At 44.8% G+C, this 27,202-nt stretch overlaps 2 protein-coding genes and 2 non-coding genes across 4 annotated transcripts in view; all 4 read left to right on the forward strand.

Annotated features, from left to right (window-relative positions):
* Positions 1-8,365: 8,365 nt before the first annotated feature.
* On the forward strand, positions 8,366-19,537 carry Cct6a (chaperonin containing TCP1 subunit 6A). The gene is made up of 14 exons (XM_040731192.1): positions 8,366-8,905; positions 9,486-9,549; positions 10,314-10,448; positions 11,078-11,251; positions 11,689-11,792; positions 12,506-12,616; positions 12,976-13,135; positions 13,214-13,296; positions 14,659-14,755; positions 16,233-16,380; positions 16,847-16,980; positions 17,619-17,721; positions 18,760-18,832; positions 18,920-19,537. Exons 1-14 carry the CDS (start codon positions 8,769-8,771, stop codon positions 18,990-18,992), a joined length of 1,596 nt encoding a protein of 531 aa, XP_040587126.1. The 5' UTR covers positions 8,366-8,768; the 3' UTR covers positions 18,993-19,537.
* LOC121134096 lies at positions 10,827-10,965 on the forward strand. The gene has a single exon (XR_005871123.1). It is a non-coding gene; the product is annotated as a small nucleolar RNA SNORA22 (small nucleolar RNA).
* On the forward strand, positions 16,427-16,557 carry LOC121134094. Its single transcript, XR_005871121.1, has one exon. It is a non-coding gene; the product is annotated as a small nucleolar RNA SNORA15 (small nucleolar RNA).
* A 1,042-nt stretch (positions 19,538-20,579) lies between the features above and the next one.
* Sumf2 (sulfatase modifying factor 2) overlaps positions 20,580-27,202 on the forward strand; it is a 12,446-nt gene continuing 5,823 nt past the window's right edge. The window contains exons 1-5 of the mRNA XM_013120736.3: positions 20,580-20,705; positions 22,157-22,313; positions 23,860-23,971; positions 25,427-25,471; positions 26,276-26,426. Of these exons, the coding sequence (XP_012976190.1) occupies positions 20,642-20,705; positions 22,157-22,313; positions 23,860-23,971; positions 25,427-25,471; positions 26,276-26,426 (529 nt within the window). The 5' untranslated portion in view covers positions 20,580-20,641. The remainder of the gene's footprint in view (positions 20,706-22,156; positions 22,314-23,859; positions 23,972-25,426; positions 25,472-26,275; positions 26,427-27,202) is intronic.

The raw sequence follows: 27,202 nt of genomic DNA on the forward strand, positions 1-27,202 counted from the left end.
GGAAGGCCGCCTTGGTCCAACCCCCAGGGGAGGGGCTTCCCGGTCCCGCCCCCCACCCCTTCCCTTCTTAGGGGCTCCGCGCTTACAGAGCCGCCGGAGAGATCTCTGTGACATCTAGTTTACGGAGTTGGCTAGAAAGAGCTCCCCGACTTTCAGAAGCCATGCCCCAGTACGGGTTCCCTGCACGCGAAAGAATCGAGGGACCTCTGAGCTGATTTCAAAATGCACGAAGCCCCTTTGTGAGCCCATTCTGAAACCCCCGTTTCCTACGCTGTCCCTGCAGAAATGCAGGTGCCTGGAGAATTACAAAATCTACAGAGTCGCTGTCAAAGTAACTCAGTTGACAGAGTGTTTCCCTGGCGTTCAAGAATTGGGTTCCATCCTAGCGCAACATAACCCCCACAGTGGTATATGCCTGAAATCCCAGCACTCAGGAGCTGGAGATCGCAGAATCAGAAGTTTAAAGTCATCCTGACAAATAATGAACTTGAGACAAGCCTGAACCACAGGAGAGTCCTTGTCTAAAAATAAAAATACTTTGTTCACACTTAAAGTGAAAAATAAAAAAAGTCACAAATCTTTGCTGGAGTGGAGAAAGGCCCAAAAGTTATTTATTGTTATTATTGCTTTTGCAGAAGATCCAGGTTTGGGTCTCAGCGCCTCCATCAGGTGTCTTGCAATCAGATCAGTTCCAGGAGATCCAATGCCTGCTGGCCTCTGAGAGCACCAGCACACATGCAGGTACATACTTACATATGAATAAAAATAAAAGAACTTATTTCGAATTATTTGTTTATTTAATATATATGGGTGTTTCCTCTGCTTGTAAGTCTGGCACTTCGTGTATGCATGGTACCTGCCGAGCCCAAAGGGGGGAATCTGATCCTCTGGAGCGGGAATTATAGGAGGTTGTGAGCTGCCATGTGGATGCTGGGAATCAAACCCTGCAAGAGCAGCCGCCACTCTAAACCGATGAACCATCTCTCCAACTCCTACTTTTTAAAATCTATGCAATTTCCCCCTCACGTGTATACTTGTATGGCATGCTTGCCTGCTTTCTTGTGTGTGATTGCATGTGTACATGGAGACCCACGTTTGGTAGCAGGTATCTTCCTCATTTGCTTTCCATCGTATTATTTAAGGTAGGATCTCCCCACTCAGCTCGGAGTTGGTACATAAAGCTATTCTACCTGGGGCCAGAGAGATGGTTCAATGGGATGGCTCAATGGTTAGGAGCACTGGCTGCTCTTCCAGAGGTCCTGAGTTCAATTCCCAACAACCACATGATGTCTCACAACCACCTGTAATGAGATCTGATGCCCTCTTCTGGCCTGCAGATATACATGCAGAACACCCATACATAAATTATACATTTAAACACACAAAAAAAATATTCTACCTAGCTAGCTTGAGGATCACATTGCTGCCTTCCCAGTGTTGGAATTTCAAACAGGCCTTCATTTCCACCCCATATTCATGTGAGTTCCATGAATCTTAACTCTCAAACCATGGGCAAGGGCTTTGACCACTGAGATAACTTCTTAGCCCATATACCTGTGTGTTCGATGTGTCCATTTGGTTGGTTTGGGGTTTTGTTTCTTGGATTGTGTGTGCGTGCGTGCGCGTGCATGCGTGCGTGCGTGTTTTGTTTCTTGGGATTTTGTGTGCATGAGTGCATGTGTGTACTTGGAATTGTGAACCTAGGACTTTACACACACTAGTCAAATGTTCTACTAGTGAGCATTCTAGCCTTAAGTAGCCCTCTTTTTTTTTTTTTTTTTTTTTTTTTTTTTTTTGGTTTTTTGAGACAGGGTTTCTCTGTGACTTCCTGGAAGTCACTCTTGTAGACCAGGCTGGTCTCAAACTCACAGAGATCTGCCTGTCTCTGTCTCAAAAAGTGCTGGGATTAAAGGCGTGTGCCACCATCGCCTGGCTAAGTAGCCCTCTTTTTTTTATGAGACAGGGCTTCTCTGTATTGTTTTGGAGGCTGTTGGTCCAGCCCGAGTAGTTTTCTTTTTAATTCATAATTTGAAAATGAGTCTAAGTTGCCTAAGCTGGCCTTCAACTCACTCTATAGCCCTGTCAGTCCTTGAACTTGTGATCCTTCTACCTCCATCTCTTGGATGGCTGGGATGGCAGGCCTGAATCACCGGGTCCAGCATGCACCTGCTTTGTTTTGTCCCACCTGTCCCCTCCCAGATATCACGTGTTCAGGTACTATGTCAGCATAACAGTAAGGAGTGTTGTTCCCAAATTTTTACATTGCAGGGAGGTGGCTGCAAGTAGGCAATGAAGTCCAACCTAAGACAGTGTGAAGCCTCTAGTGCTGACCATCTGCTTCACCAAGCAGAGAGGACCCCAAGGCTAAGGCAGGCCTCTAGCCACAACCGTGCTCTTAGCCAGAGAAGCTCCCAAGATACACAGTTCAGGAAGATGTAATCTTTAATTCCAAAACTCAGAAAGGACCCAAAGGCAAGTGAATCTCTGTGAGTTCAAGGACAGCCAAGTCTACATAGTGAGTTCCATGCCAACCTACAGCTATGTAGTGAGACTCTGTCTCAAAATAAACAAAGAAAAAATTATATAGTTCAATTCAGTGCAAAAGTCCTCATGTTCCTTGTTCAGACGTGACTTTGAAGTTCACTATTCTCAGAGTTCACTAGTTGAAAAATGGTTGTAAAAGTGGGGCAAACTTAGTTTACTGTCTCCACCTATATGGGATTCTTTTTCTTTTTTCTTTTTTAGTTTTTGCAAAATAGGGTTCCTCTGTAGCTTTCGAGGCTGTCCTGGAACTCATTCTGTAGACCAGGCTGGCCTCGAACTCACAGAGATCCACCTGCCTCTCCCTCCTGAGAGCTGGGATTAAAGGCATGCACCACCGCCACCCGACTAGATGGGATTCTTTTAAGTGACATTTATTTCATTATTGGGGGGCAGGTTCCACAGTGTGTGGGTCTCAAAGGACAACTTCATGGAGTCAGTTTTCTCCTTCCACTATGGGTGTCTTGGGGATCAAATTCATATCATTGGGCTTAGTGGCAAATGCCTTTACCAGCTGAGCCATTTAGCCTGCCTCAGAGATGGTTCTGAGGAGGTAGAGTGCTTGCTTAAGGAAGTCCCAAGACCACGTGAAAAAAACAGGTGAATTAAGAGTTTTGAAACAACAGTCTAATCAGCAACACACATGCGCTTGGTAGTAATTTTAAAATAAGTATAATAAAAGATACAAGATGTTAAACACACTAAACATGCATATTTAAGTATAGAGACAAAGGAAATTTTTATTTCAAAACGAAAGCTTAACCACTATAAATATGAATGACTACAAGAGTCCATTTGTGCTATTACTATTCCTATTTTATTAATTACGTACATTTCAGATATTTAAATACAACCTATCAGTTGTTCATGGTTCTTTTAGCCCCTCATCTCATGCCTGTACAATGACTGGGCACAACATGGCAGTGTTGATGATCATCCAGAGCACATATATCTAAAACATGAGAGAAGGTTCAGTGGTTAAGGGCATGTACTGAGGGCTCAGCGGTTAAGGGCACTCACTACTCTTCCAGAGGACCCTGGTTCAGTTCCCAGCACCCACAAAGGCACCCCACAACTGTCTGTAACTCCAGTTCCAGGGACTCTGAGGTTAAATAAAGAATATACTTTAAAAAAGAAAAACTAAGCCGGGCGTTGGTGGTGGCACACGCCTTTAATCCCAGCTCTCAGGAGGCAGAGGCAGGCAAATCTCTGTGAGTTTGAGGCCAGCATGGTCTACAGAGCGAGTTCCAGGACAGCCTCCAAAACAAAAAAACAAGGAGAAGAGGTGGAGGAGGAGGAGGAGGAGGAGGATGAAAGCTGAAAAGGATATTTATAGACTTACTCACAAAATGCTAACTACAGAGAAGAAGCCTAGTTTATTGTCTTCTGATTATGTACAGGACTATGTAGCTGCATGTAGGTGTGTGCCCATGGACACAGGCCAGAAGAGTCAGATTCCAAGGAGCTGGAATTACAGACGGTTGTGAGCTGCCTGATGTGTGAACCAACTCAGGTCTTCCGCAAGAGCAGTAGCAAGTTCTCTTAACCACTGAGCCATCTGCCCTCAGTCGCCCTAAAGAGAAGAGCTACAGCTTTGCAGTCATCGGGTAGCTTTAGAATAAATGATCAAAGTTAACAGCACTAACAAGGGATAAACCGGAATCACATGTCTCTTCCTAAGCCACAACAAGGACTCATCTTCTTTGTAGTATTTCTTGCCAAAAAAATGAATTTAGTCATTAGGAAACATCAAACTACATAAAATAAGTCTGTAAGATAACTGCTGGGTATTCAAAAGTACCAAGACCAATCGAGGTGCAGGGGACAGGTCTGTTGATCCCTGACCTGTGGTGAGAGGACTGCCAGTTTGCGACCAGCCTGGGCTACACAGTTTCAGGTCATCTTGGACTACACAGAAAGTCTGTCTCAGAGCAAAACCAGGTATGGTGGTATGTAACTATACTTACAGCACTCTGGAAACAGGCAGAAGAATCAGTTCAAAGTCATCCTGAGCTTACATTAAGTTTGAGGCCAGCTTGAGCTATAAGAGACCCTGTTACTTTTTTGGTTTTATTTTTAAATTTTTATTTATTTATTTTTAATTCTTTGAGACAGGGTTTCTCTGTGGCTTTGGAGGCTGTACTGGAACTCTAGCTCATGTAAACCAGGCTGATCTTGAACTCACAGAGATCCGCCTGCCTCTGCCTCCCAAGTGCTGGGAGTAAAGGCATGCACCACCAGTGCCTGGCCTTGTTTGTTTTAATATATAAATAAATTAAAGGAAGAGAGAACCATTAGAAGTTGTCCTATCATAGGACAGTGATGGTTCACACCTTTTATCCCAGTTCTCAGGAGGAGAGGCAGGGCCAGGCAGGCCTCTGTGAGTTCCAGGTCAGCCTGGTTGATAGAGCAAGTTCCAGGACAGCCTGGGCTGTTATACAGAGAAACCCAGTCTCAAAACACAAAAACAAAAAAAGTTGTCCCTTGACCTATACACATAAACTCTGGCACAGAAGCAAGAGGCTTATACATAAAAATGTTCACACACACACAATAAGTGTAATAAAACCTTTTTTTGAGACTCTGTCTCAAACAATAAAACTCTTTATAAAAGACTGGAAACCAGAAATGTCATTAAATGTCATGGGAGTAGACCAAAACATGTGACAATCTCAAGTGTATCTTTTTTTTTTTTTTGAGACAGGGTTTCTCTGTATTGTTTTGGAGCCTGTCCTGGAATTTGCTTGGTAGACCAGGCTGGCCTTGAACTCACAGAGCTGTGCCTGCCTTTGCTTCCCAAGTTCTGGGATTAAAGGCCTGCACCACCACCTCATAGCTTCTCAAGTGTATCTTACAGATATTACTAACAATTATGTGAAACGCCATAGATATTTTTAGTAGCAAAATATCAGAATAAATTTGGCCCAATGGGAGGTTGGTGAGATAAATTGTGATGTAGTCATTCAATGAATTATATTAAAAAACAAAACAGAAAACCAGACATTTAGCCAGATGTGATGTTGTGTGATACTCATGAGAATTTCTGGGGAGGCAGCTCAGAGGTGAAGCACTTGCCTAGCATATGCAAGCCTGATGTGGCAATATATGCCTATAATGTCTGTATTTAGGACCCACATACATGTAGCTGGAAAAATAGCTCATCGGTTAAGAGCACTGGCTGCTCTTGCAGAGATCCTGGGTTCAATGCCCAACATCCACATGGGATCTGACACCCTTTTTAGGTGTGCAGTTATCCATGCAGACAAAATACCCATAAAAATAAATAAATAAAGGGGAGGTAAGTAGGGGTAGGTAGATAGGAGTTCAAGACTAGTCTTATCTGCATAGTGAAAACTTGTCTCAAAAATAAATCACTAGCAAAAAAAGAAACCGCCAATATTTTTTTTCCTAATGTTTTGTTGTTGTTGTTTCGGGTTTTTTTTTTTTTTTTTGAGACAGGGTTTCTCTGTATTGCTTTGGAGGTTGTACTGGAACTCTCTCTATAGACCAGGCTGGTCTCGAACTCACAGAGATCCTCCTGCCTCTGCCTCCAGAGTGCTGGGATTAAAGGCCTGGGCCACGACCGCCCAGCTAACAATGTCTTAAAAAAAAAGAATATTAAGTTTTGCCAGTGTCAGCACTGAGATTTCCCGTGCAGTCTTTAACTTTCCAACATCTACCTTTCCCTTTCTCTACCTAACTTCAGAGTCACCCTCTGCCTCATTTTACCAACAGGCACATGAAACTGCATGTTCACCAAGTGGTTTATACAAGTAAATATGAGTTTTCCATTTGCCACTCATCATATATATGACCTTTGTGATGATTTTCAAATCCACAGACCTAAGAAAAAGATTTTATCAGCATAATTACTACAGCCAGAATAGCTGAAGTTTGGGAATAGCTAAATGTCAGCCAGATGAGTACTTAGTTCTATCTTCCTTTTTTAAATTTTCTGTGCTGACATCACATATAATGCCTTTGCACCTGCTAAGTCAGTGCTCACCCACTGAGCCTCACGGTTTTTTATATGTTTGCTTGATTTTTTTTTTTTTCAGACAGAGCTTCTCTGTGTAGCCCTGGCTGTCCTGGAACTCATTCTGTAGACCAGGCTGGCCTCAAACTCACATACATCTGCCTGCCTTTGCCTCCTGAGCCCTGGGATTAAGAGCATGCACCATCACCACCCTGCTCTTTTTTTCTTTTTTGAGACAGGGTCTCACTGTGTAGCCATGACTGGCCTGGAACTTGCTCTGTAGGTCAGGTTTGTCTTGAATTCACATTGATCCAAATGGCTGCCTGCCTAGTGCTGGGATTAAAGATGTGTACCACTATGCCTGGCTTTGTTTCATTCTTGCAATATTAGACAGATGTTGAGGAGAATGAGTGCTTATTATTTCAATCAAAATGGGAAAACCTTCGAGGCCAGCCTGGTCTACAGAGCAAGTTCCAGGACAGCCTCCAAAACAATACAGAGAAACCCTGTCTCGAAAAACCAAAAAAAAAAAAAAAAAAAAAAAGGGAAAACCTCCAGTATAGACCAGCATAATATATCCAGTGGTATTATGAATTGTCATCTGTGTGGAGAAGTAATACCTATTGATATACATGTTTATATATAAAGTTAGGTAAAGGTCTAAAATTGAGCACATATTAAGTATACCTAAGTGCTCAGGGAAAGCATCCATACACATAACATTGTTTGTTTTTTTTTTTTTTTTAAAGTTAAAGGGGGGGCTGGAGATATGGTTCAGTGGTTAAGACCACACACACAGCCGGGCGTTGGTGGCGCACGCCTTTAATCCCAGCACTCGGGAGGCTCTCCAAAAACAAAAAGACCACACACACACACACACACACACACACACACACACGCTGTTCTTATAGAGAACCTGGGTCAAATTCCCAGTACCCACATGGCAGCATATAACTCTAGTTTCGGGGGATCTGATGCCTTCACATGAAATAGTTTTTTAAATTATTATTATTATTTGATTTTTCGAGAAAGGATTTCTCTGTGGCTTTGGAGGCTGTCCTGGAAATAGCTTTTGCAGACCAGGCTGGTCTCGAACTAACAGAGATCTGCTTGCCTCTGCCTCCCGAGTGCTACGATTAAAGGCATGCGCCACCTCTGCCCCGCAAATTATTAATTTTTAAACAGTTAAAGGAGTCCTTTCAAAGGCTGGGCACCACTGTACAACTAAGTCTGAGTTTTTAGCAGGCATACTAGATCACACCACTTTGGAGGTTAAAGCAGGATTGCTACGAGTTAGCTATCCGTCCAGGCTACAACAGTGAGTAGTTTAGCCGGGGCCAGAGTGAGACCTTGTTTCACAAACAAAAATTTGAAAAGCCGGGTGGTGGCGGCGCACGCCTTAAATCCCAGCACTATGGAGGCAGAGGCAGGCAGATCTCTGTAAATTCGAGGCTAGCCGGGTCTACGGAGCGAGTTCCAGGACAGCCAAGGCTACACAGAAAAACCCTATCTCGAAAAAACAAAAACCAACCAACCAAACCCTGGGTCCACAAATCTGCCTCAGTGACCTCGGCCCTGAAAATGGACTGACTACTGAGTCTCCTTAACGGCCATAGCACCAGTCTCGTCGCTCCTAAAGCCATCTAGAAATTTCTACCCAGCATTATACTTGTCTTCCCCGGATTTAAACCACCAGGGTACCGGGGAAGCATCCTTTCTCTGTTTTCCTACTTTTAAGGAAAAAAGAAGCAATAAAAGTCAGTCTAGGAAACCTCGCGAGAGGATGAGGGGGCCATTCCCGGAACCCAGAGTCCGGTAGCTACAGACACCCTGCAAAGCGAAGCCCATGCCTCTGCTTCCTGTCACACCCAGACGAGTGCTGAGGCTGAAGCATCCTTCACACACGACCTAAAGGACTTCGCTGCACAGCAGGCCACACAACCTCCACGATTCGGTCCTTAAGACGCGGATCAGCAACAACGTGCGGGCGACGGAAACGGAACCTTAAGATTCGGAGTGCCGATTGCCAGAGAACAAGTTTCCCGGATGCGCCAAGACGCCGCAACCGGGCGTGGCGGGCGGAGCCTCGAGAGACTAGCGTCCGTCCCAGCCAATCAGCGAGCACCGGCGGAGCCGTAGTCCAATGGAGGTGCCCTGTGGGCACGCCGGGGGCGGGCCAGCTGCGTAAGACTTTTCGAGAAGACCCGCATAGAGCACGTTGTTCTCGGCCTCTCCCTGAGCTAGGCCGGCCATGGCGGCGGTGAAGAGCCTAAACCCTAAAGCCGAGGTGGCCCGGGCGCAGGCAGCGTTGGCGGTGAACATCAGCGCAGCACGGGGCCTGCAGGATGTGCTGAGGACCAACTTGGGGCCTAAGGGCACCATGAAGATGTAAGACCGGCATGGCGGGAGGGCGGGCCTGGCGGGCCCATGGCCGCAAACTCGAGCCGCCGCCTCTAGGCCTTCGCTTTCTACGATGTCTGTGCGGCCTCCCATCCAAACCGCACAGTTCACGCCTTTCGGGATTGCCAGGCGGTGCCACTTCCTTTGGAGGAAGAGGGTGGCGAGTGCACCTCTCCTCTGCCCCCCCGAACTTACTAGGATGTAGTTGGAAGGTCCAAATTTTATGGGGTTTAATTTTTACTACGTTATAGCTAGCAAATTAACGTTTATTTTACGTTACTCTTACTCCCTAGGCGTTTTCACCCTTCTTGTACCCGCGTCCCCCCCCCAAAAAAAACCGCTTGCTTTCATGTCGTATATCCCATTGTTTCCTTTGTGGGACTTTTCATTATGTATTTGGGGTCTGACTGATCTGCTCTGCGTGGCCTCGAACTTACAGAGATTTCATTTGTCTCGAAGAGAGAGAGAAATACGCACTTCCCTTTGGCTTCTTTATGGAATTCTTAGTTGGGGTTTCCATTGAAAACCGTCACATTGTTGCTTATCAGTTTTTCTGCCCATTTGACAGGCTTGTTTCTGGTGCTGGAGACATCAAGCTTACTAAAGATGGCAATGTGCTGCTCCATGAAATGGTAAGCGGTTGCTGTGCTAGGCCGAAAAAAAAGTTTGACCTTTCTGCTAGTTTTGCCATGATCGTTATTGAGGTGGCTCATATCTTTCAAACGGAAGTGTAGAAAATAGCGTTTTGGGTGGAGAACTCTGAGTCTGACAACATGTATTTAAATCCCTGCTTGGGCAGGGGACTGCTTTTCATTTTTTATTTTTCAAAGGCTGGGTGGGGGTGGTATGCTTTAATCCCAGCACTCCGGAGGTGGGGCAGGTGGTTCTTTGTGAGTTCGAGTCCAGCCTGGTCTGCAAAGCAATTTCCAGGACAGCCAGTGCTGTTACACAGAGAAACCCTGTCTTGAAAAACCAAAGACAAAAATCAAAGCCAGGCAGGGCTACATAAGTGAGACCCTGTCTCGAAAACAGGGCAACTGGGAAAACAAAAAGCAACCCTCATCTTTCTACCCAATTACTGGAGAAATGAATGTTTTCTTACATCACATAACCTGCTTCTGCCTCCTAAATGCTGCAGGTTAAAACTGTACACATTCACACCTGGCTAACTATATTTTTTGTAAGTTATTGTTTTTGTCCCAGGAGTCAAATGAAACTGGTCCAGGCACCCATTTGCTTACCAGAACTTTCAGTCCAGCAGTTTAAATCCCAGAAAAGAAAATGACTTATAAATCCAAGCAAAATGTAGCCAAGCTGGACACTTTATGTAGATGGCTTTAAAAGGAACCTTAGCTAATGGTTTAAGTCATTTAAACGGTTCTTTTTCTACTTTCAGCAAATTCAACACCCAACCGCCTCTTTAATAGCAAAAGTAGCTACAGCCCAGGATGACATAACTGGTGATGGTACTACATCCAATGTCCTTATCATTGGGGAGCTGCTAAAACAGGCAGACCTCTACATTTCCGAGGTACGCACAGTGATAAAATTGTTTCTGTGGTATGTTTGGTGGGCTCTTGGTCCGAATTGATATGATACTGCCTGACAGCACACCACAAACTCTGAGGTCAAGCTGCTAAATCTGGGAGCCTGTGCTTGTCTTTATCTTTGTTTATGAAGAAAAAGCCAACTATATATAAATGATTATCTATTTGTGTTTAACAGACTTATCTCAAGCTCACAGAGCTTTGGCTGAATCTGCTCCTCACCTGGCCTAGTCTCTGAGCTTTTTTTTTTTTTTTTAATAATATTTCAAAATAATGTGAATTAGTTGAGATTACTTGCAGACAGGATAAGCATTTTCTGACAGCAGAATTTGAGAAACTAGTTTTGGGTTTGGTATTCTGGTTTGCACAGTGAACACCCAAGTGTGCTTTGTCTGTAGTTCCCTTGGCCTTGACTCTGTGCTAGAGTAAAGTCTGTTCTTTTCCTCTGCATTGAAAGGAGTACTGTGTCCTTTTAAATGTATTCAGAAAATCAGCACATCATGTTAGCTTAAGTAAGTATGGACACCCAAGGATGTTACTGAACTTAGTGAATTGTTGCATCTTGCTGATGATGCAAACGTTGGCAGTGGTTTTGTAACTGTTTTGGTTATAGGGTCTTCATCCCAGGATAATAACTGAAGGTTTTGAAGCTGCAAAGGAAAAAGCACTCCAGTTTTTGGAACAAGTCAAAGTAAGCAAAGAGATGGACAGAGAAACACTCATCGATGTGGCCAGAACATCTCTTCGAACTAAAGTTCATGCTGAACTTGCGGATGTCTTAACAGAGGTTTGTGGTGCAATGCACAGGGCAAATCTTCCATAAACATCTGTTCTTAAAGGTGTTGCATGCATAGGGTCTTCACAGGAATGCTGTGAAAAGTGAGGGGTTATGGGTTTTCCCTAGGCAGTAATAAACTAATCTGTCTTCAGGGTGTGAAGAATAAATTGTTACCAGGCCAGCCAGGTTTTACAAGAATGATTGAAACTTTCATAGAAGGATTATGAAGTGTAGACTGAGTTTTTGGAAACCCTGTAGTCAAAGGTGGTCCCCCTCTTATGGGAACTGGTAATTTGGTATGTGTCATGGTTTAATCAGGGTAATTAATAATTCTCTAACACTTTGTTTTTGAGACTTTCAAATTTGTCTGCTAGTTCTGAGTAAATTAGAAATTTATTATAAAAGTGTTTCAGCTTCTCAAAATTAATTTAATGGTTATCTAATAGGCCGTAGTGGACTCCATTTTGGCTATTAAGAAAGCAGATGAACCCATTGACCTCTTCATGGTTGAGATCATGGAGATGAAACATAAATCTGAAACTGATACAAGGTAGGTGACAGAATGTTTTGGGATTTTTTTTCTACAGCAGAGCTTCTCCCTAGCCTGAGACAAGTTCATATTAGATTAGTTACTGGCTGTGATATTTATTCTAAGTGGTATGCATTGCTGAAATGAGGGAGCACTGTGCTGTGTTTGTGGTCAGTGTAATTGTAAAACGTGAATATTAGTGAGCATTTATTTATGTGCTTGACTATACTGCATAATGGGAAGGCTGCTGGTTAATTAAAGATTCCAGTTTTAAAATGTTTCTTGAAGGGAATTAAAGTAATCACAGTTTCATAGCCTACTGGTTATACAAGCTGTAGTTTTTCCTAAGGTAGAAGAAGGGGTTTTTTTTTGTTTTGGGTTTTTTTGTTTTTTGTTTTTGTTTGTTTTGGAGGCTGTCGGTCCAGCCTGGCCTCGAACTTACAGAGATCTGCCTGCCTCTGCCTCCCGAGTGCTGGGATTAAAGGCGTGCGCCACCACTGCCTGGCTGAAGGTTGTTATTTTTGTGTGGGCGCTTGTCTTGTATCTTACTTAGAGCATTGCCTTTTTTCACATCTGGCCTTAAAAATAACTGAAGTTTTCAAACTGTTTTTGGAATTGGTGGACTTGTATGAAAATTATCGATGTACCAGTTAATTGTTCTTATTTTATTAGTGTGTGTCACTCCTGTCTGGTATATATAAATAGGGGTAGTATCAATTTGCCTGTTTTTATAGCTTAATCAGAGGGCTTGTTTTGGATCATGGAGCACGGCATCCTGATATGAAGAAAAGAGTAGAAAATGCCTACATCCTCACATGCAACGTGTCCTTGGAATATGAGAAAACGTGAGTTTGTAACAGAACAAACCCTCAGGGTAGTAGGATGTTGGCATGGGGACTTGGGTTATATGTAGCTTGGTCTTAGAGCACATGGACTAGAATGTGCCCAGCCTAATGCAGTCCCCTGACTGCCATTACAACTAAGCTAAAAATGGAAATCTTCCCCATTTCTGTGACTTTTTTTTTTTTTTTTCTCTTTTTTTGGTTTTTCGAGACAGGGTTTCTCTGTGGCTTTGGAGGCTGTCCTAGAACTAGCTCCTGTAGACCAGGCTGACCTCGAACTCACAGAGATCCTCCTGCCTCTGCCACCCTGGTGCTGGGATTAAAGCTTCTTTCTTTCTTTTTCTTTTTCTTTTTTTTTTTAGAGAAGTGAATTCTGGGTTTTTTTACAAGAGTGCAGAAGAGCGAGAAAAACTAGTAAAGGCTGAAAGAAAATTCATTGAAGATAGAGTTAAAAAGATAGTAGAACTGAAGAAGAAAGTCTGTGGTGATTCAGATAAAGGATTTGTTGTTGTTAACCAAAAGGTAAGAATTTAAAGTTTTGAACTAGTCTTGTTTGTTTTCAAGGTGAAGGCTACTGAAAATGTTTTGTATTTTATTCAGGGGATTGATCCCTTTTCCTTGGATGCCCTTGCAAAAGAAGGCATTGTGGCTCTGCGCAGGGCCAAGAGGAGAAACATGGAGAGGTGAGTGGGGCCAACTTCACGATTTGCAAGGGACTTAGGATTCTTCCTTTTGTTCTTCTGCTTGTTTTTCCATTTTATTGGGCATATTAGCTGAACAAAATTGATGTTTTTATATGCTTTGATCATTTTCACACACTTTCCCCTGTTGCTCTCTCTCTTTTTTTTCCTCGATGGAGTTTCTCTGGGTAGCTTTGGAGGCTGTCCTGGCACTCCTTCTCTGTTGACCAGGCTGGCCTTGACCTCTATAGTTCCACCTGCCTCTGCCTCCTGAGTGCTGGGATAAGAGGCGTGTGTCACGAATGCCCAGCCCCTTGCTCCTTTTGTTTCCATCCCTATTACTGGTTGCTCTTTCCAAATAGTGTAGTTTTGTTTCCTTTAGAAAAAAATTGGCCTACATAAAGCATATTTTGCTTTTACAAATATTCTCTATTTTGGCAAGCTAAAATCTGCCTTTTTAACCCTTTGCTGGGTATGAGTTCAGGCTTGTGTATGCCACAGCACGTAGGTGTAAGTCCGATGGAGTCAGTTCTCTCCTAACATGTTGATCCTAGGTTGAAGGGCTTAATCTTTAGCTTGAGGTCCTATAACAGGCCCCCAAATTTAGCATTTAACTTCATTGTTCCTCAGCTTCCCAAGTACTCCATTATAGATAAGTACCAATAGGGCCAGCTTGTATTTTAACCTCTTCAAAAGTGCAGGGTCCCTAGTCTAGAGGCAACATCAGGAGAATAGTGTGTTAAGGTATGAGTGCATGCAAACCTGTAATGCTGTCACTTGGGGCAAGGAGGCAGCATGTCAGCCTGAATACATACCTCAACTGAACATTCAAAATTGAGGAGAGGAGATTCCTAAGAAATATTCCCACACAGAAACTGTTCGTTTCCTTGTATTGTGATGGCCTTGGCGAGGAGGTTTAAGTGGAGAATTGAAGCTCGGTTACCAACTGATTTATGATGAATGGCAAGAGCTTTGGTTTAAGATACACTACCTCCAGGACAGCCAGGGCTGTTACACAGAGAAATCCTGTCCTGGAAAACCTAAATAAATACATAAAAATGCAGTTTCATCATGGGCTGGAGGAAGTGGTTAAGAGCACTGGTTGTCCTTCAGGCAGACCTGGTCTCAATTCCTATCACCCACGTGAGTGGTGACGCACACCTTTTAGTTCCAGTACTCAGGAGGCAGGTGGATCTCTGCTAGTTTAGCCCAGCCAGGACTGTTACACAAAGAAACCCTATCTCAGAAAAAAACCAAAACTTTGATCATGTCATTCTGAAAACCACCTTCCTAAAGATTGTTGTCTTATTGAGCATAACCAGCATGGCTTACTAAGTTTTCACATAATGTGCTTCACTGTTACAGGCTGACGCTTGCTTGTGGTGGTATAGCTCTAAATTCCTTAGATGACCTGAATCCTGACTGTTTGGGACATGCAGGTCTTGTCTATGAGTATACGCTGGTAAGTGTGTTCTCCTAAAAACAATAGTATTTTGTTTAGCAGTGGTTGAATAGGAAATTTCAAACTCACATGTTTTTAACAAGTTTTTGTTTGATTTTTGAGACAGGGTTTCTCTGTAGCAGCTCTGGCTGTCCTACGACTCTGTCAGCAAAGATGGCCTCAAACTTAGAGGCCCACCTACCTCTGTCTCCTGAGTGCTGGGATTAAATTTTATGTATTTATTTTGAGACAGGGTATTGCTATATTGTCTGGGCTGGCCTGTGTGGTTTCTCGAGACAGGGTTTCCTGGCCAGCCTGGTCTACAGAGTGACTTCTAGGGCATGCTCCTAAGCTACACAGAGAACCACTGTCTTTAGAAACAAAAATGAAAAAAAGGACAGTTTCCCTGTGTCACCTTGGCTGTCCTGGAACTTGCTCTGTAGACCCGGCTGGCCTCGAATTCAGACATCCTCCTGTCTTGCCGCTTTAGTGTTGGGATTAAAGGCATTTGTCACCACTGCCCTGCTGTATAGGGCTTTCACTAAGTTTATTCCAGGTTGTTTGTGTGAGGGTTATTTACTGGACTTGGGCAATTTGATAGTGGTTCCACCATTTTTAAAAAATGGCTTCCTTATAGCCAGGGTGGTAGTGGCTCACACCTTTAATCCCAGCACTCCAACCCCCCCCTCCCAAAAAAAAGACTTCCTTGTGCATCATTTTTTTTTTTTTTTCCGAGGCAGGGTTTCTCTGTGGCTTTGGAGGCTGTCCTGGAACTCGCTTGGTAGTCCAGGCTGGTCTCAAACTCACAGAGATCCGCCTGTCTCTGCCTCCCGAGTGCTGGGATTAAAGGCGTGAGCCACCAACGCCCGGCTTCCTTGTGCATCTTCGTGCTTTATTTATGTGTAATATGAGTTGACTTTAAGTTTTTAATTTCTTTTGTACCTGATTACCCCCCCCCTTTTAAATTTTTCTTTAATGGGATGATGGCTGTTTCCTATTACACTACTTTTCGCATACCTCTCCCTATACTCCTTGGATGATACTGTGTTACGAGTTTTTGTTTTGGTGTTTTGGGTTTTTGGGGGGGGGGTTCGAGACAGGGTTTTTCTGTGGCACTTTGGAAGCTGTCGTGGAACTAGTTCTTGTAGACCAGGCTGGTCTTGAACACAGAGATCTCTCTGCCTTCTGAGTACTGGGATTAAAGGCGTGTGCCACCAACGCCCAGTGTAGGTTGGTGGCGCACATCCTAGCACTCGGAAGTCAGAGGCAGGCGAATCTCTGAGTTCAAGGCCAGCCTAGTCTACAAAGCGAGTGCCAGGATAGGCTCCAAAGCTACACAGAAAAGCCCTTTCTCAAAAAAACCAGAAAAAAAAAGGTTTTACTATATATCCTTGGGTGTGTAAGAACTCACAGCCTCTGTCTTTCAAGTTCAGGGATATGGGTATGCATTACCATGTCCCGGGGGTAACCTGTTTTGACAATAATTCTCTTCTCCCAGGGCGAAGAGAAATTCACCTTTATTGAGAAATGTAACAATCCCCGTTCTGTCACATTACTGGTTAAAGGACCGAACAAGCACACACTGACTCAAATCAAGGATGCGATAAGAGATGGCTTGAGGGCTGTCAAGAACGCTATTGATGATGGTAAGCGCCACACTATACTGGACTTGTATTCTTGTTAGTCTTAAAGGCATGGCTGAATACTGTGTTCTTTAGTCTGTAATTTACACAGCCAGACACCATGCAAAAGTAAAGTCTTCCTTTTAAAATGATTGGTATGCTGTTTTTTATGGTGTATCATTACTAAAAGTGAGTACAAATGAGCGATTGAAGCTGGTGGCTCTTGAGCTACCGATTGGAACATTTTGTTCTTCGTTGTGGTTGCTTATATTGTTGTTCAAGGGGCAAGTCTGTGTTGGGGTGTTGCTGTTGGTAAGACACCTGCCTAGCATGTGAGACCCACATTTCCATCTCTAGTACTGTAACATATAAATGCCTATAACTAATCACAGGCCTAGTGAATTCATAAGAAGTTAAATAATGTTCTGAAATTTTATTTTGTATTTGCTGAGTTTTGTTTCTTTCTCTGTGACTTCTTCCCTGTCCACAGGCTGTATTGTCCCAGGCGCTGGTGCAATAGAAGTGGCAATGGCTGAAGCTCTGATTAAATACAAGCCCAGCGTGAAAGGCAGGGCTCAGCTTGGAGTCCAGGCATTTGCAGATGCCTTGCTCATTATTCCCAAGGTTTGAATATTTACCTTCATTTTCCTTGCTGACAGCCTTTCCAAAACTATGTCAACCCAGGCAGGGTGGCACATGCCTTTAGTCTTGGCACCTGTGAGGCAGAGGCAGGGTGATCGTTTGTAACAAGATAGTCTCCCTCAGTCCTGGGTGGGTAAAATTTAGAACACCCACCCTACCACACCCCAGGATAGGCAAGCTGTAAATCTCCTCAGCTATACAGAAGAGAATGGGGGGGCAGTATGGAGGTCGGTCACAAAGTGAAGACTAGCAGCCGTATATAGCAAGGCAAGAGGCAAGGTGGACAGATAACAGCTGTGTGGCACCAGCCCAGTAAACCATTGCCTGTATGGGTTGCTCAAGGATGAACTTGCTTTTTTCACTTAGTAAAACTAATGGACTTGTCATTCTCTGTGAGGTACTCCATAAGGGTGAGGGCTTATGACCAGTGCTTTTTGAGTGTGGGGGGTGGGTATTAGAGTCAGTCAACAACACATGTCTATTCTCTGGAAGAGAACATGAATAATAAATGGTTCTATCTCAATGCATGCAAACCACCACCCCCAATTTTTTTTTTAAATACTGTAGGTTTCACATTCACTTTTCAGTTCGTCTCTTAAAGAATTAAATTTGTTTGCTAGGTTCTTGCACAGAACTCTGGTTTTGACCTTCAGGAAACATTAGTTAAAGTTCAAGCTGAACATTCAGAATCGGGTCAACTTGTTGGTGTGGACTTGAACACAGGTAAGAGTGTACCTTCTTTGTGGGTAGAGCTAGATTAGATGGCGTGAAGCTGGGCAAAGTGAAAACGAGTGGGGGATCTTGCTGTGCTTCTCTGGTTTGGTGTCAGTGCTGTCCTTCTAAGTTAATGTGACACCTGACTGGACTAACTACATGGAGATTCATTCAGGCATGGATGTTTTAAATGGTGAAGTAAAGCTAGCAGCATAATTGTATCCCTGCTTTTTAGCCCCTATAACACAAATGGACAGTATAAAGCAGAAGGCCTATTGTCCATACTCTCACTGAGTTGATAGAAGAGATTTCTGGGGGCTGGAAAGATGGCTCAGAAGTTAAGAGCACTGACTGACTGTTCTTCCAACGGTCCCGAGTTCAATTCCCAGCAACCACACAGTGGCTCACAACCATCTATAATGAGATCTGGTGCCCTCTTTTCAGACATACAGGCAGGCAGAATACTATATGCATAATAAATAAATAAACCTTTAAAAAAAGAGATTTCTGGAAGGAGGAGAGTCAACAGTAATGTGTCCAGGACAGAGGGTGTCCAAACACTTGCCAAGCAGCTAGTGCTATATGATGACTCTGAAACAAGATGAACCACACGGCCACAATTCTGGAAAGGAGCAGTGACTGGAGGACTGCTAGTTACTCATGGATGAGTAGTCAATGATAACCAGTACTGTTGCTTTATATTTTTAAAGATTTGAGGTTGTCTTTGACTGCGCTGTCTAAAGTAGTCCAAATTGGTCCTTGTCTTCTGTTCTAGCATTGGCAGGGTTTGTTCATAAATAGGATGATTTCTTGAAAGAGGCATTTGATGTGGCTGGAGAAAGATGGTTAAGAGCACTGGCTACTTTTCCAGAGGATCTGGGTTCCAGTTCTAGACTACCACATGGTCTTATACTTCAGTTCTGGGGTGTCTGATACCCTCAAACAGACATACATGCAGTTAAAAGACCATATAAAATAAGAAATTAAAAAGAAAGGGCCATCTGATAATGGTGTGATTTCAAGGTGTGGTGTTTGTTTATTTTTCAGGGGAGCCAATGGTAGCGGCAGAGAGGGGTGTGTGGGATAACTACTGTGTGAAGAAGCAGCTGCTTCACTCCTGGTGAGTGGAAACTTGGGCTGGCTCTTGTTGTCTAGTTGGACAAGCTGAAATCATGTTAGTTCTGAGCTGTCTTCCTTTCCCTTCCAGTACTGTGATTGCCACCAACATTCTCCTGGTTGACGAGATCATGAGAGCGGGAATGTCCTCTCTGAAAGGCTGAGGAAGCCCCTTGTCACTGCATCTGTAGTACTACAGAATGGTGTGGAGAAATGGTCGTTTTTGTCCAAATGATTTGGAAAAGAATTTCCTCTTCCCGGTTGAAGAAAAGGAACAAGACATTTGCATCTATTCAAATTATAATACTGAAAAAAAAGCTGCGCTGAGTGTATGCTTATGCTCATAAAGAGAGTCCTTTTTAATCCACTGAACATGTTTTAGCTACAGCAACACAAAAAATTACATATTAAGATGAACGTGTTGTCTACCTTGTTCCTTAAATGTTCTTCAAAAAATTGTGATGGTTTTTTTTCTTAACAGCATGGTGGTGCTTGTCTGTAAGCCTAGAACTGTGGAAAAAGGGTTCAGAAGTTCTGTCCCACACAGGCTACAGGAGACCCTTGAGCTCAAAAGAATTTTTTCCCTCATGTTTGTATTTTAAATTAGACAGCTAACTCCCTGTTAAACACGTAGGATTCTTGCAAGTGCAAAACACATCTGGGTAATTTATGGTTTTCATGGTGTCTCTAATAAATACTTAAAAGTGTACTGCTCATTCACACTCTTGAAATAACTGCTAAAAAAATGCTTCCCTGGAGAAACTAACGAGGTTATCAGATGGAGGCTGGGGAAATGAGAGCACAACAGTTAAAAGAATAAGGACTTCAGTGAAACACAGTATTTTTAGGCTATTTCCAAACTTTAAATTTTTACATCGTGCCTACCAACAAGCTTAGTTGTCATCTTTCTCACCTTAGGTATTCCTGGTTTCCATGTATTTGTTTATGTATGTAGGATCATGACATCTTCCCCAAGTGGAGTGTTGGGGGGGGAGTCCTCAGTATTCTACAGTGAGTGCAATAAAAAGTTGAAATTTGTGGTCTTGTGTTACATACACAGTTCAACTGAATAAAGAATGTCATGTGGGTGGGTAGATAGGTGTTTAGTAGAAGTGCTTACTGTTCATGCAGAAAGGCAGGAGTTGAGTTCCCAGCAGCCGGCCAGCGCTGTTTTTTTTGGTTTTTCGAGACAGGGTTTCTCTGTGGCTTTGGAGGCTGTCCTGGAACTAGCTCTTGTAGACCAGGCTGGCCTCGAACTCACAGAGATCCGCCTGCCTCTGCCTCCCAAGTGCTGGGATTAAAGGCGTGCGCCACCAACTCCCGGCCAGTGCTGCTCTTTTTTTTTTTTTTAAAACACTTTCCCCTTTTTTTTATAAAGATTTTATTTATTACATATACACCAGATTGAATTGTAGATGGTTGTCAGCCATCATGTGGTTGCTGGGAATTGAACTCAAGACCTCTGGAAGAGCAGCAGTCAGTGCTCTTAATCTCTGAGCCATCTCTCCAGCCCCCAGCGCTGCTCTTAACCAGCTGCAATTCTGGCACTGAGTATGCACGCTACTTACATCACGTGTACAAAACTTTCGGAATAAATGAGTTCCAGTGTAAGTAGGCATGTAACCCAGTGTTTGAATTCGTGGGAGGTCCCTACAGGCGGGCGCCCATGAAGTGCCTCCTGAGTCTCCCAACAGCTCTGCCATTGGTCAAAAAGATGAGGTTGGCTTACCATCAAGCAAGTGCGCAGGCGCGAGGAAGACAGTCGGGTGACCGGCTCTGAGCTGACGCATGCGTGTTGAGTCCTGACTCCAGCATGGGTTCCTCGCTCCCTGTCTTGTCTCTGCTGTGGATCCTATCCAGTCCCAGACTTCAGCTAGGTCAGTGTGTGGCCCTGTGTCTGTTTCCCCTATCCCTGAGCACTCAAAAAAGGACTGCCCCCGCGTCGGAGGTTTTTTGCGGGATCTCGGGAGGCTTGTTGGGGCTGACCACCACGAGACTGCACACTTCGGGTTTTAAAAGCAGGGTTTCTTCTAGTACTAGTACGCAGCCCTGCCCAGGCCGATGAGTGCAGCAAGCTGGTTTTCCTGTTCTCTCTATCCCACTTCCCCATCTTGAGCCGGTGTACTCATGTGTGATACATAGCTTTTATTTGTAGAGAATTAGCTTTAAAAGCTCAAGATCACAAAGTCACATACACAAAAATTCGATGTCATTTTACCCCTTACAACTAACTGACAATATCGTCTGTTTAAGTATATCGTTTATCTCTAGATACTTTTTGAATTGAACATTTTATTTTGTTTTTACGAGTCAGGGTTTCCTCTCTGTAACAGCTCTGACTGTCCTGGAACTCACTCTGTAGAACAGGATGGCTTCAAACTCACAGAGCTTGGCCTTCCTCTGCCTCACGGGTGCTGGATTACAGGCGAGAGCCACCACCGCCCGATTCGGATTGAATGTTTTATGTGTATGAGTGCTTCGGCCTCTATGTATGTTTGTGCACCACGAGTGTGCCTGGTGCCCACGGTGGTCAGAAGAAAGTGGTAGGATCTTTGGAACTGAAGAAACACAGAAACCATGGAATGGGTGCTGGGAACTGAACATGGGGTGCTTGCAAGAGCAACAGGTGCTCTTACATGCTGAGCGGTCTCTCTAGCAACCTGCTTTATCTTTGAGGCAGAGTAACTATGTCGCCTTGTCTAGCCTGGAGCTCTGCATGTAGAGCAGGCTGACTTCGAATAGAGAGCCACCTGGGCAAGCATGGTCTCGGATGATCTACAGCTCAAGGCCTTGTTTAGGCGGGATTTGTTTAAACGTCTTGGCTATATAGCCCAAACTAGACTTGAGCTTGTGATTATCTGCCACAGGTTTCTTAGAGTTGGGATTATAGGCACAAAAAAGTGGCCTGGGTTTTATTTTGTTTGTTTTAAAACAGATTCTCACTATGTAGACCAGGCTGGCCTGAATCTCACACATGTAATCCCAGCACTTGGGAGGCAGAGATAGGCAGATCTCTGTGAGTTCAAGGCCAGCCTGGTCTACAGAACGAGTTCCAGGACAGTCTCCATAGCAATACAGAGAAACCCATGGGGGGAGGGAGCTGGACATGTTGGTACACACCTTGAGTCTAAACACTAAGGAAGCAGGAACAAATGAAACTCTGTGAGTTCTGGGTCAACCCAGTCTATATAGTGAGTTTCAGATGAGCCAGGTCTGTAGAGTAAGACTGTCTCAACAACAATAATAAACTTTAAAAAAAATGATGAGGTAAGTGGTATTTTATGGACATATATTTGCATGCATTACTCCTACCTGTCCTGTTCTGCAGGAAATGCCCAGGCACCTGCCATGGTGCAGCTGCCAGGCGGGCGATTTTTGATGGGGACAGATGCTCCTGATGGCAGAGATGGTGAAGGGCCTGCCCGGGAAGTGACAGTAAAATCCTTTGCCATTGATGTATTTCCAGTCACCAATAAAGAGTTCAGGTATTTCAAGGGTTTTTTTTTGGGGGGGGGTGGTGTTGGGGGATAAAGGTTTTTTTTTTCTCCATATATGTTTTATTTAAATTAGAAACATGAATGCTCCACATGTCAATCCCAGCTCCCTCTCTCACTCCTCCTCCCTTGTCCCTCCACCAGCCTCCCCCAGGCCCTCACCCAGTCCCCACATCATTCCCCATAGAGGGTGAGGCCCTCCTTGGGGGATCTCCAAAGTCTGTCATTTCATCCAGGGAAGGACCTAGGCCCTTCCCCATGTGTCCAGGCTGAGAGAGCATCCCTCCATTTGGAATGGGCTCCCAAAAATCATTCGTGAACACTGATCTACTGCCCAAGGCCCCAGTGATTTCTGTGGCCTCCTCACTGACACTACATTCATGGAGTCTGGATCAGTCCCCTGTTGGACTCTCAGCCATCAGTCTGGGATTCAAGAGCTCCCCCTTATCTGGTCAGCTGTCTTTGTGGGGGGATAAAGGTTCTTTCTTACCTTATCTAATTCTAATCTTCACTCTTAATATTCCTGTCTCAAAAATTAAAAAAAAAAAAAACCTTGATACAAGATATAGCTGTAAGATGTTAATTAGAAAGCGGAGTGGTGGTGGCTGGATTCACACTACAGTGGCGCACACCTTTGGTCCCAGCACTCAGGAGGCAGAGGCAGGTGGACTTCTGAGTTTGAGTTCAGCCTGGTCTACAGAGTGAGTTCCAGGACAGCCAGGGCCACACAACACAGTGAAACCCTGTTTCCAAAAATGAAAAAAAGAAAGAAAAGGTGCTAAATATGAAAGTATCCTACAGGCTGGAGAGATGACTCAGTGGTTAAGAACACTGACTGCTCTTCTAGAGGACCTGGGTTCAATTCCCAGCACCCACATGGCAGCTCACAACTGTCTGTAATTCCAGTTCCAGGGAACCCAACACCCATGGCAAAACACCAATGCACATAAAATAAAAATAAAGTTTAAAAAGAAGAAAAGTTATCTTACAAATCATAAAAGATATCGTCTCAGTACTTATTTATTTATATTTATGGTTGTTTCAAGACAGGGTTTCTCTGTGGCTTTGGAGGCTGTCCTGGAACTAGCTCTTGCAAACCAGGCTGGTCTCGAACTCACAGTGATCCACCTGCCTCTGCTTCCCGAGTGCTGGGATTAAAGGCGTGTGCCACCAACGCCCAGCAGCAGGATTTTTTTTTTACTAATGCATATTCTAATTTTGTAGAAAATCTGGTCAGGTGTGTTAGAAACAAAGAATAATCTTAGTGTTGCACAAACACACAAATTTAAAGGAGCTTGGCAGGGTAATTCTTTTTGTAAAAAAGGGCTCACAAGCCCCAAAACCAGACTGGCAAACACACTTGACCAAGATTGTTTTTTATCTTTTATCTCTGATGTTCGTAGTGACTGCATCTGCTTTGTAGGAGCTTGTGAAAATTCTTTCAGGACTGGACACAAGGCTTCCTGGGGCAGGGGATGGTAGGGATGGATGGGTGTGGAACCCTAGCCACTGAGCCAAGTGAATGCTCTCTTCCCAGGGAGTTTGTCCGGGAGAAAAAGTACCGGACTGAGGCTGAGACATTCGGGTGGAGCTTCGTCTTCGAGGATTTTGTCTCCCCAGAGCTTAGAAATCAAGCAAATCAGATGCCGGTGAGAGAGCCTGGATGGGGAGACGGGGGAGGAGGGGAACCTGGGCAGTCATCTGAGGGGGGGTCCCCTGGGGTGTCATGGAGGATCAGACTTGGGACGCGAGTGGAAGCCAGAGAGAATATACAGTGCTTGGTTAGGTTAACCTCAGCAACCAGGATGGTAACCGCCAGGCCTGGTGATGAATGCCTGGAAGCCCAGGTCCTTGGGAGGCTGAGGCAGGGTAGCAAGGCCAGTGCCAGCCTGAGCAGTTCAGGAAGACCCTGTCTCAAATGGACTCTTTAAAAGGGGGCTAAGTGTAGCTCAGTGGCAGAGGGCTTGCCTACTGTCATGTTCAAAGCTGTAGGTTCAGTCCCCAGTACTGGGGGCATGGGGGAGGACGGAAGCTGGAAAAAGATATCCTCCTACTTTGTTGTTGTTGTTGTTGTTGTTGGGGGGTGTCTGTTTGTTTTAAGACATTGTCTCACGATGTAGACCCTGGAACTTGGCCTGGAGCTCACGATGTAGACCAGGTTTGTCTTGAACTCACAGAGGTCCTCCTGCCTCTGCCTCCTAAGTGCTGGATTATGGGCGTGTACCACCATGTCCAGCATCACTCTACTATTTTGAGACTCGTTACATAACCCAGTCTCGCACTATAAGCAAAGGTGACCTTAAACACTGGGTCCTCTTGCCTCTGCCTCCTCAGCACTGAGATTACAGGTGTGTGCTGTTGTGCTGGGTTTATGTGCTGCTGGTGCCCAAACCCAGGACTTCATGCATGCTGGGCGAGCACTTTGTCAGCTGAGCTACATGCCCAACCCGAGTATGCTTTTTTAAAGATTTATTTATTTATTATGTATACAGTGTTCTGCCCAGAAAAGGGCACCAGATCTCATTACAGATGGTTGTGAGCCACCATGTGGTTGCTGGGAATTGAACTCAGGTCTTCTGGAAGAGCAGCCAGTAAGTACTCTTAACCTCTGAGTCGTCTCTCCAGCTCCCTAACCCCAGAGTATCATTTGAAATAGATTCCATCCATATCCAGGTGTTGTTGAGCATACATTCAATTCCAGACTCAGTGTCCCCGAGTTTGTGGCCAGCCTGATCTACGTAGTGAGTGCCAGCCAGTTCCAGGCCATCCAAGGCTACATAATGAAACCTGCCCCCCAAAACAAAAAAAGATTCTATCCTCAGCCCAGTCTGTGTTTCATCTCCAGTCCAGAAGGGCCCGGGCGTTGGTGGCGCACGCCTTTAATCCCAGCACTTGGGAGGCAGAGGCAGGCGGATCTCTGTGAGTTCGAGGCCAGCCTGGTCTACAAGAGCTAGTTCCAGGACAGCCTCCAAAGCCACAGAGAAACCCTGTCTCGAAAAACAAAACAAAACAAAACAAAAAAAAAAAAAAAAAAAACCAAACAGAAGGGCCCTCTGCTGGGTCAGACTGTCTCACCCATCCTCATATTGATTTTGTCTTTGCAGTCAGTTCTCTGGTGGCAACCAGTGCAAAAGGCATTTTGGAGGCAGGTGAGTATTGGTTCCTTTGCCTCATGTTCTTCTACTGCAGTTTCATTCTGGAAATTTCGCCTCCCTGAATCCCCCAGTCCCTAAAAACACCAGGAGTACCGGGGTGCTTTTATCTGACTTGTTTTTGACACAGGGTCTCACTGTGTAACCATGGCTGACCTGGACAGGCTCTGTAGATCAGACTGGCCTCGAACTCAGATCTGCCTGTCTCTTCCTCTGAGTGCTGGGAGTCAAGGCTCGCCACCGCACCCGGACGGGGATGCTGTCTTAGGGAGTGACTAGGACATTGCAGGAGTAACCCTGTTCCCTCTGCTCTGATTCTGTTCCACGTTTCCTGCTGCTCTCTTTACTGAAGAATCTTTTTGTCTCCCTCCTCCCTTCTCTCATGGCATCTCACTCTGTAGCCCAGTTCCTCTCTCCTCAACCTCCTGAGTGCTGGAATGACAGGTGTGTGCAACCACTGTTCTCCTTGTCTCTTCTGTGTTTCTAACTCACCGAGCCATCTTTTTTTGTTTTGTTTTCGTTTTTGTTTTTCGAGACAGGGTTTCTCTGTATTGTTTCGGGGCCTGTCCTAGAACTCTCTCGGTAGACCAGGCGTGGTCTCGAACTCACAGAGATCCACTTGCCTCTGCCTCCCGAGTGCTGGGATTAAAGGCATGTGCCACCACCGCCCAGCTGTCACCGAGCCATCTTTCCCAATGTCCTTCCTCTACCTAGTGTAAAAGCTGAACCGAGTCACCCCAAGCCAAGCCTTTTCCAGCCTTTCCCTAGATCCCGGATGCCTGTCTCACTTCACCCTGTCAGCCTGCAGGGCCCGGTTCTGGCATCCGAGAGAAACTGGAGCTTCCGGTGGTTCACGTGAGCTGGAACGATGCTGGCGCTTACTGCGCATGGCGGGGGAAGCGCTTGCCCACCGAAGAAGAGTGGGAGTTTGCGGCCCGAGGGGGCTTGAAGGGTATGTGTATGCCAAGACCACTCACTCATCTTCCTGCCCTGCCCTACACTGGCGCTTGAAAAGATGCGGAGGGTCTGAGTCCCCTACAGTAGTGGGGGCCAATTGCTGTTCTGGACCCAGTTTAGACCAGTCACCTACAACATGACATATAAGGAGTAACAGATGTTTGTGAGCTGCCAGATGTGCATACTGGGAACTAAACTCACATTCTCTGGAAAAGAGGCAAGCATGTTTATCTGCTCAGCCATCTTGAAGCCCTAAAAAATTATTCTCAGAAAGCTGGGCATAGGGGCTGGAGAGATGGCTCAGTGGTTAAGAGCACTGAGTGTTCTTCCAGAGGTCCTGAGTTCAATTCCTGGTAACCACATGGTGGCTCACAACCACCTTGAATGAGATCTGGTGTCCTCCGCTGGCATGCAGGCAGAAGACTGTATACACAATAAATAAATAAAATATTAAAAAAAAAAGAAAGAAAGAAAGCTGGGCATAGTGTCACACACCTTAGATCCCCGAAGTTGGGAGGCAGAAGCAGAAGAATCTCTATGGGTTTGAGGGTAGCCTGGACTACAGAGTGAGTTCCAAGACAGCTGAGGCTATATAGAGAAACCCTGTTTGGAAAAACTAAAACAAAAAAAAGAGGGGGAGGGAGGGAGGGAGAGAGAGAGAGAGAGAGAGAGAGAGAGAGAGAGAGAGAGAGAGAGAGAGAGAGAGAGAGAGAGAGAGAGAGTCTCCCTCTGTAGCCTAGGCTGGCTTGGATTCACTGTGTAACCCCAGCC

This window comes from Mesocricetus auratus, unplaced genomic scaffold (genome assembly GCF_017639785.1).
Source record: "Mesocricetus auratus isolate SY011 unplaced genomic scaffold, BCM_Maur_2.0 Super-Scaffold_100025, whole genome shotgun sequence".
Taxonomy (NCBI): Eukaryota; Metazoa; Chordata; class Mammalia; order Rodentia; family Cricetidae; genus Mesocricetus; species Mesocricetus auratus.

What these genes read in the sequence shown, in the direction of transcription:
- Cct6a (XM_040731192.1), top strand. Translation starts at nt 8,769, where the DNA reads ATGGCGGCGGTGAAGAGCCTAAACCCTAAAGCCGAGGTGGCCCGGGCG. An exon ending in TCCTTGGAATATGAGAAAAC is followed by an intron (nt 12,617 to 12,975) that starts GTGAGTTTGTAA and finishes TTTTTTTTTTAG; the next exon opens with AGAAGTGAATTCTGGGTTTT. An exon ending in TTGTCTATGAGTATACGCTG is followed by an intron (nt 14,756 to 16,232) that starts GTAAGTGTGTTC and finishes CTCTTCTCCCAG; the next exon opens with GGCGAAGAGAAATTCACCTT.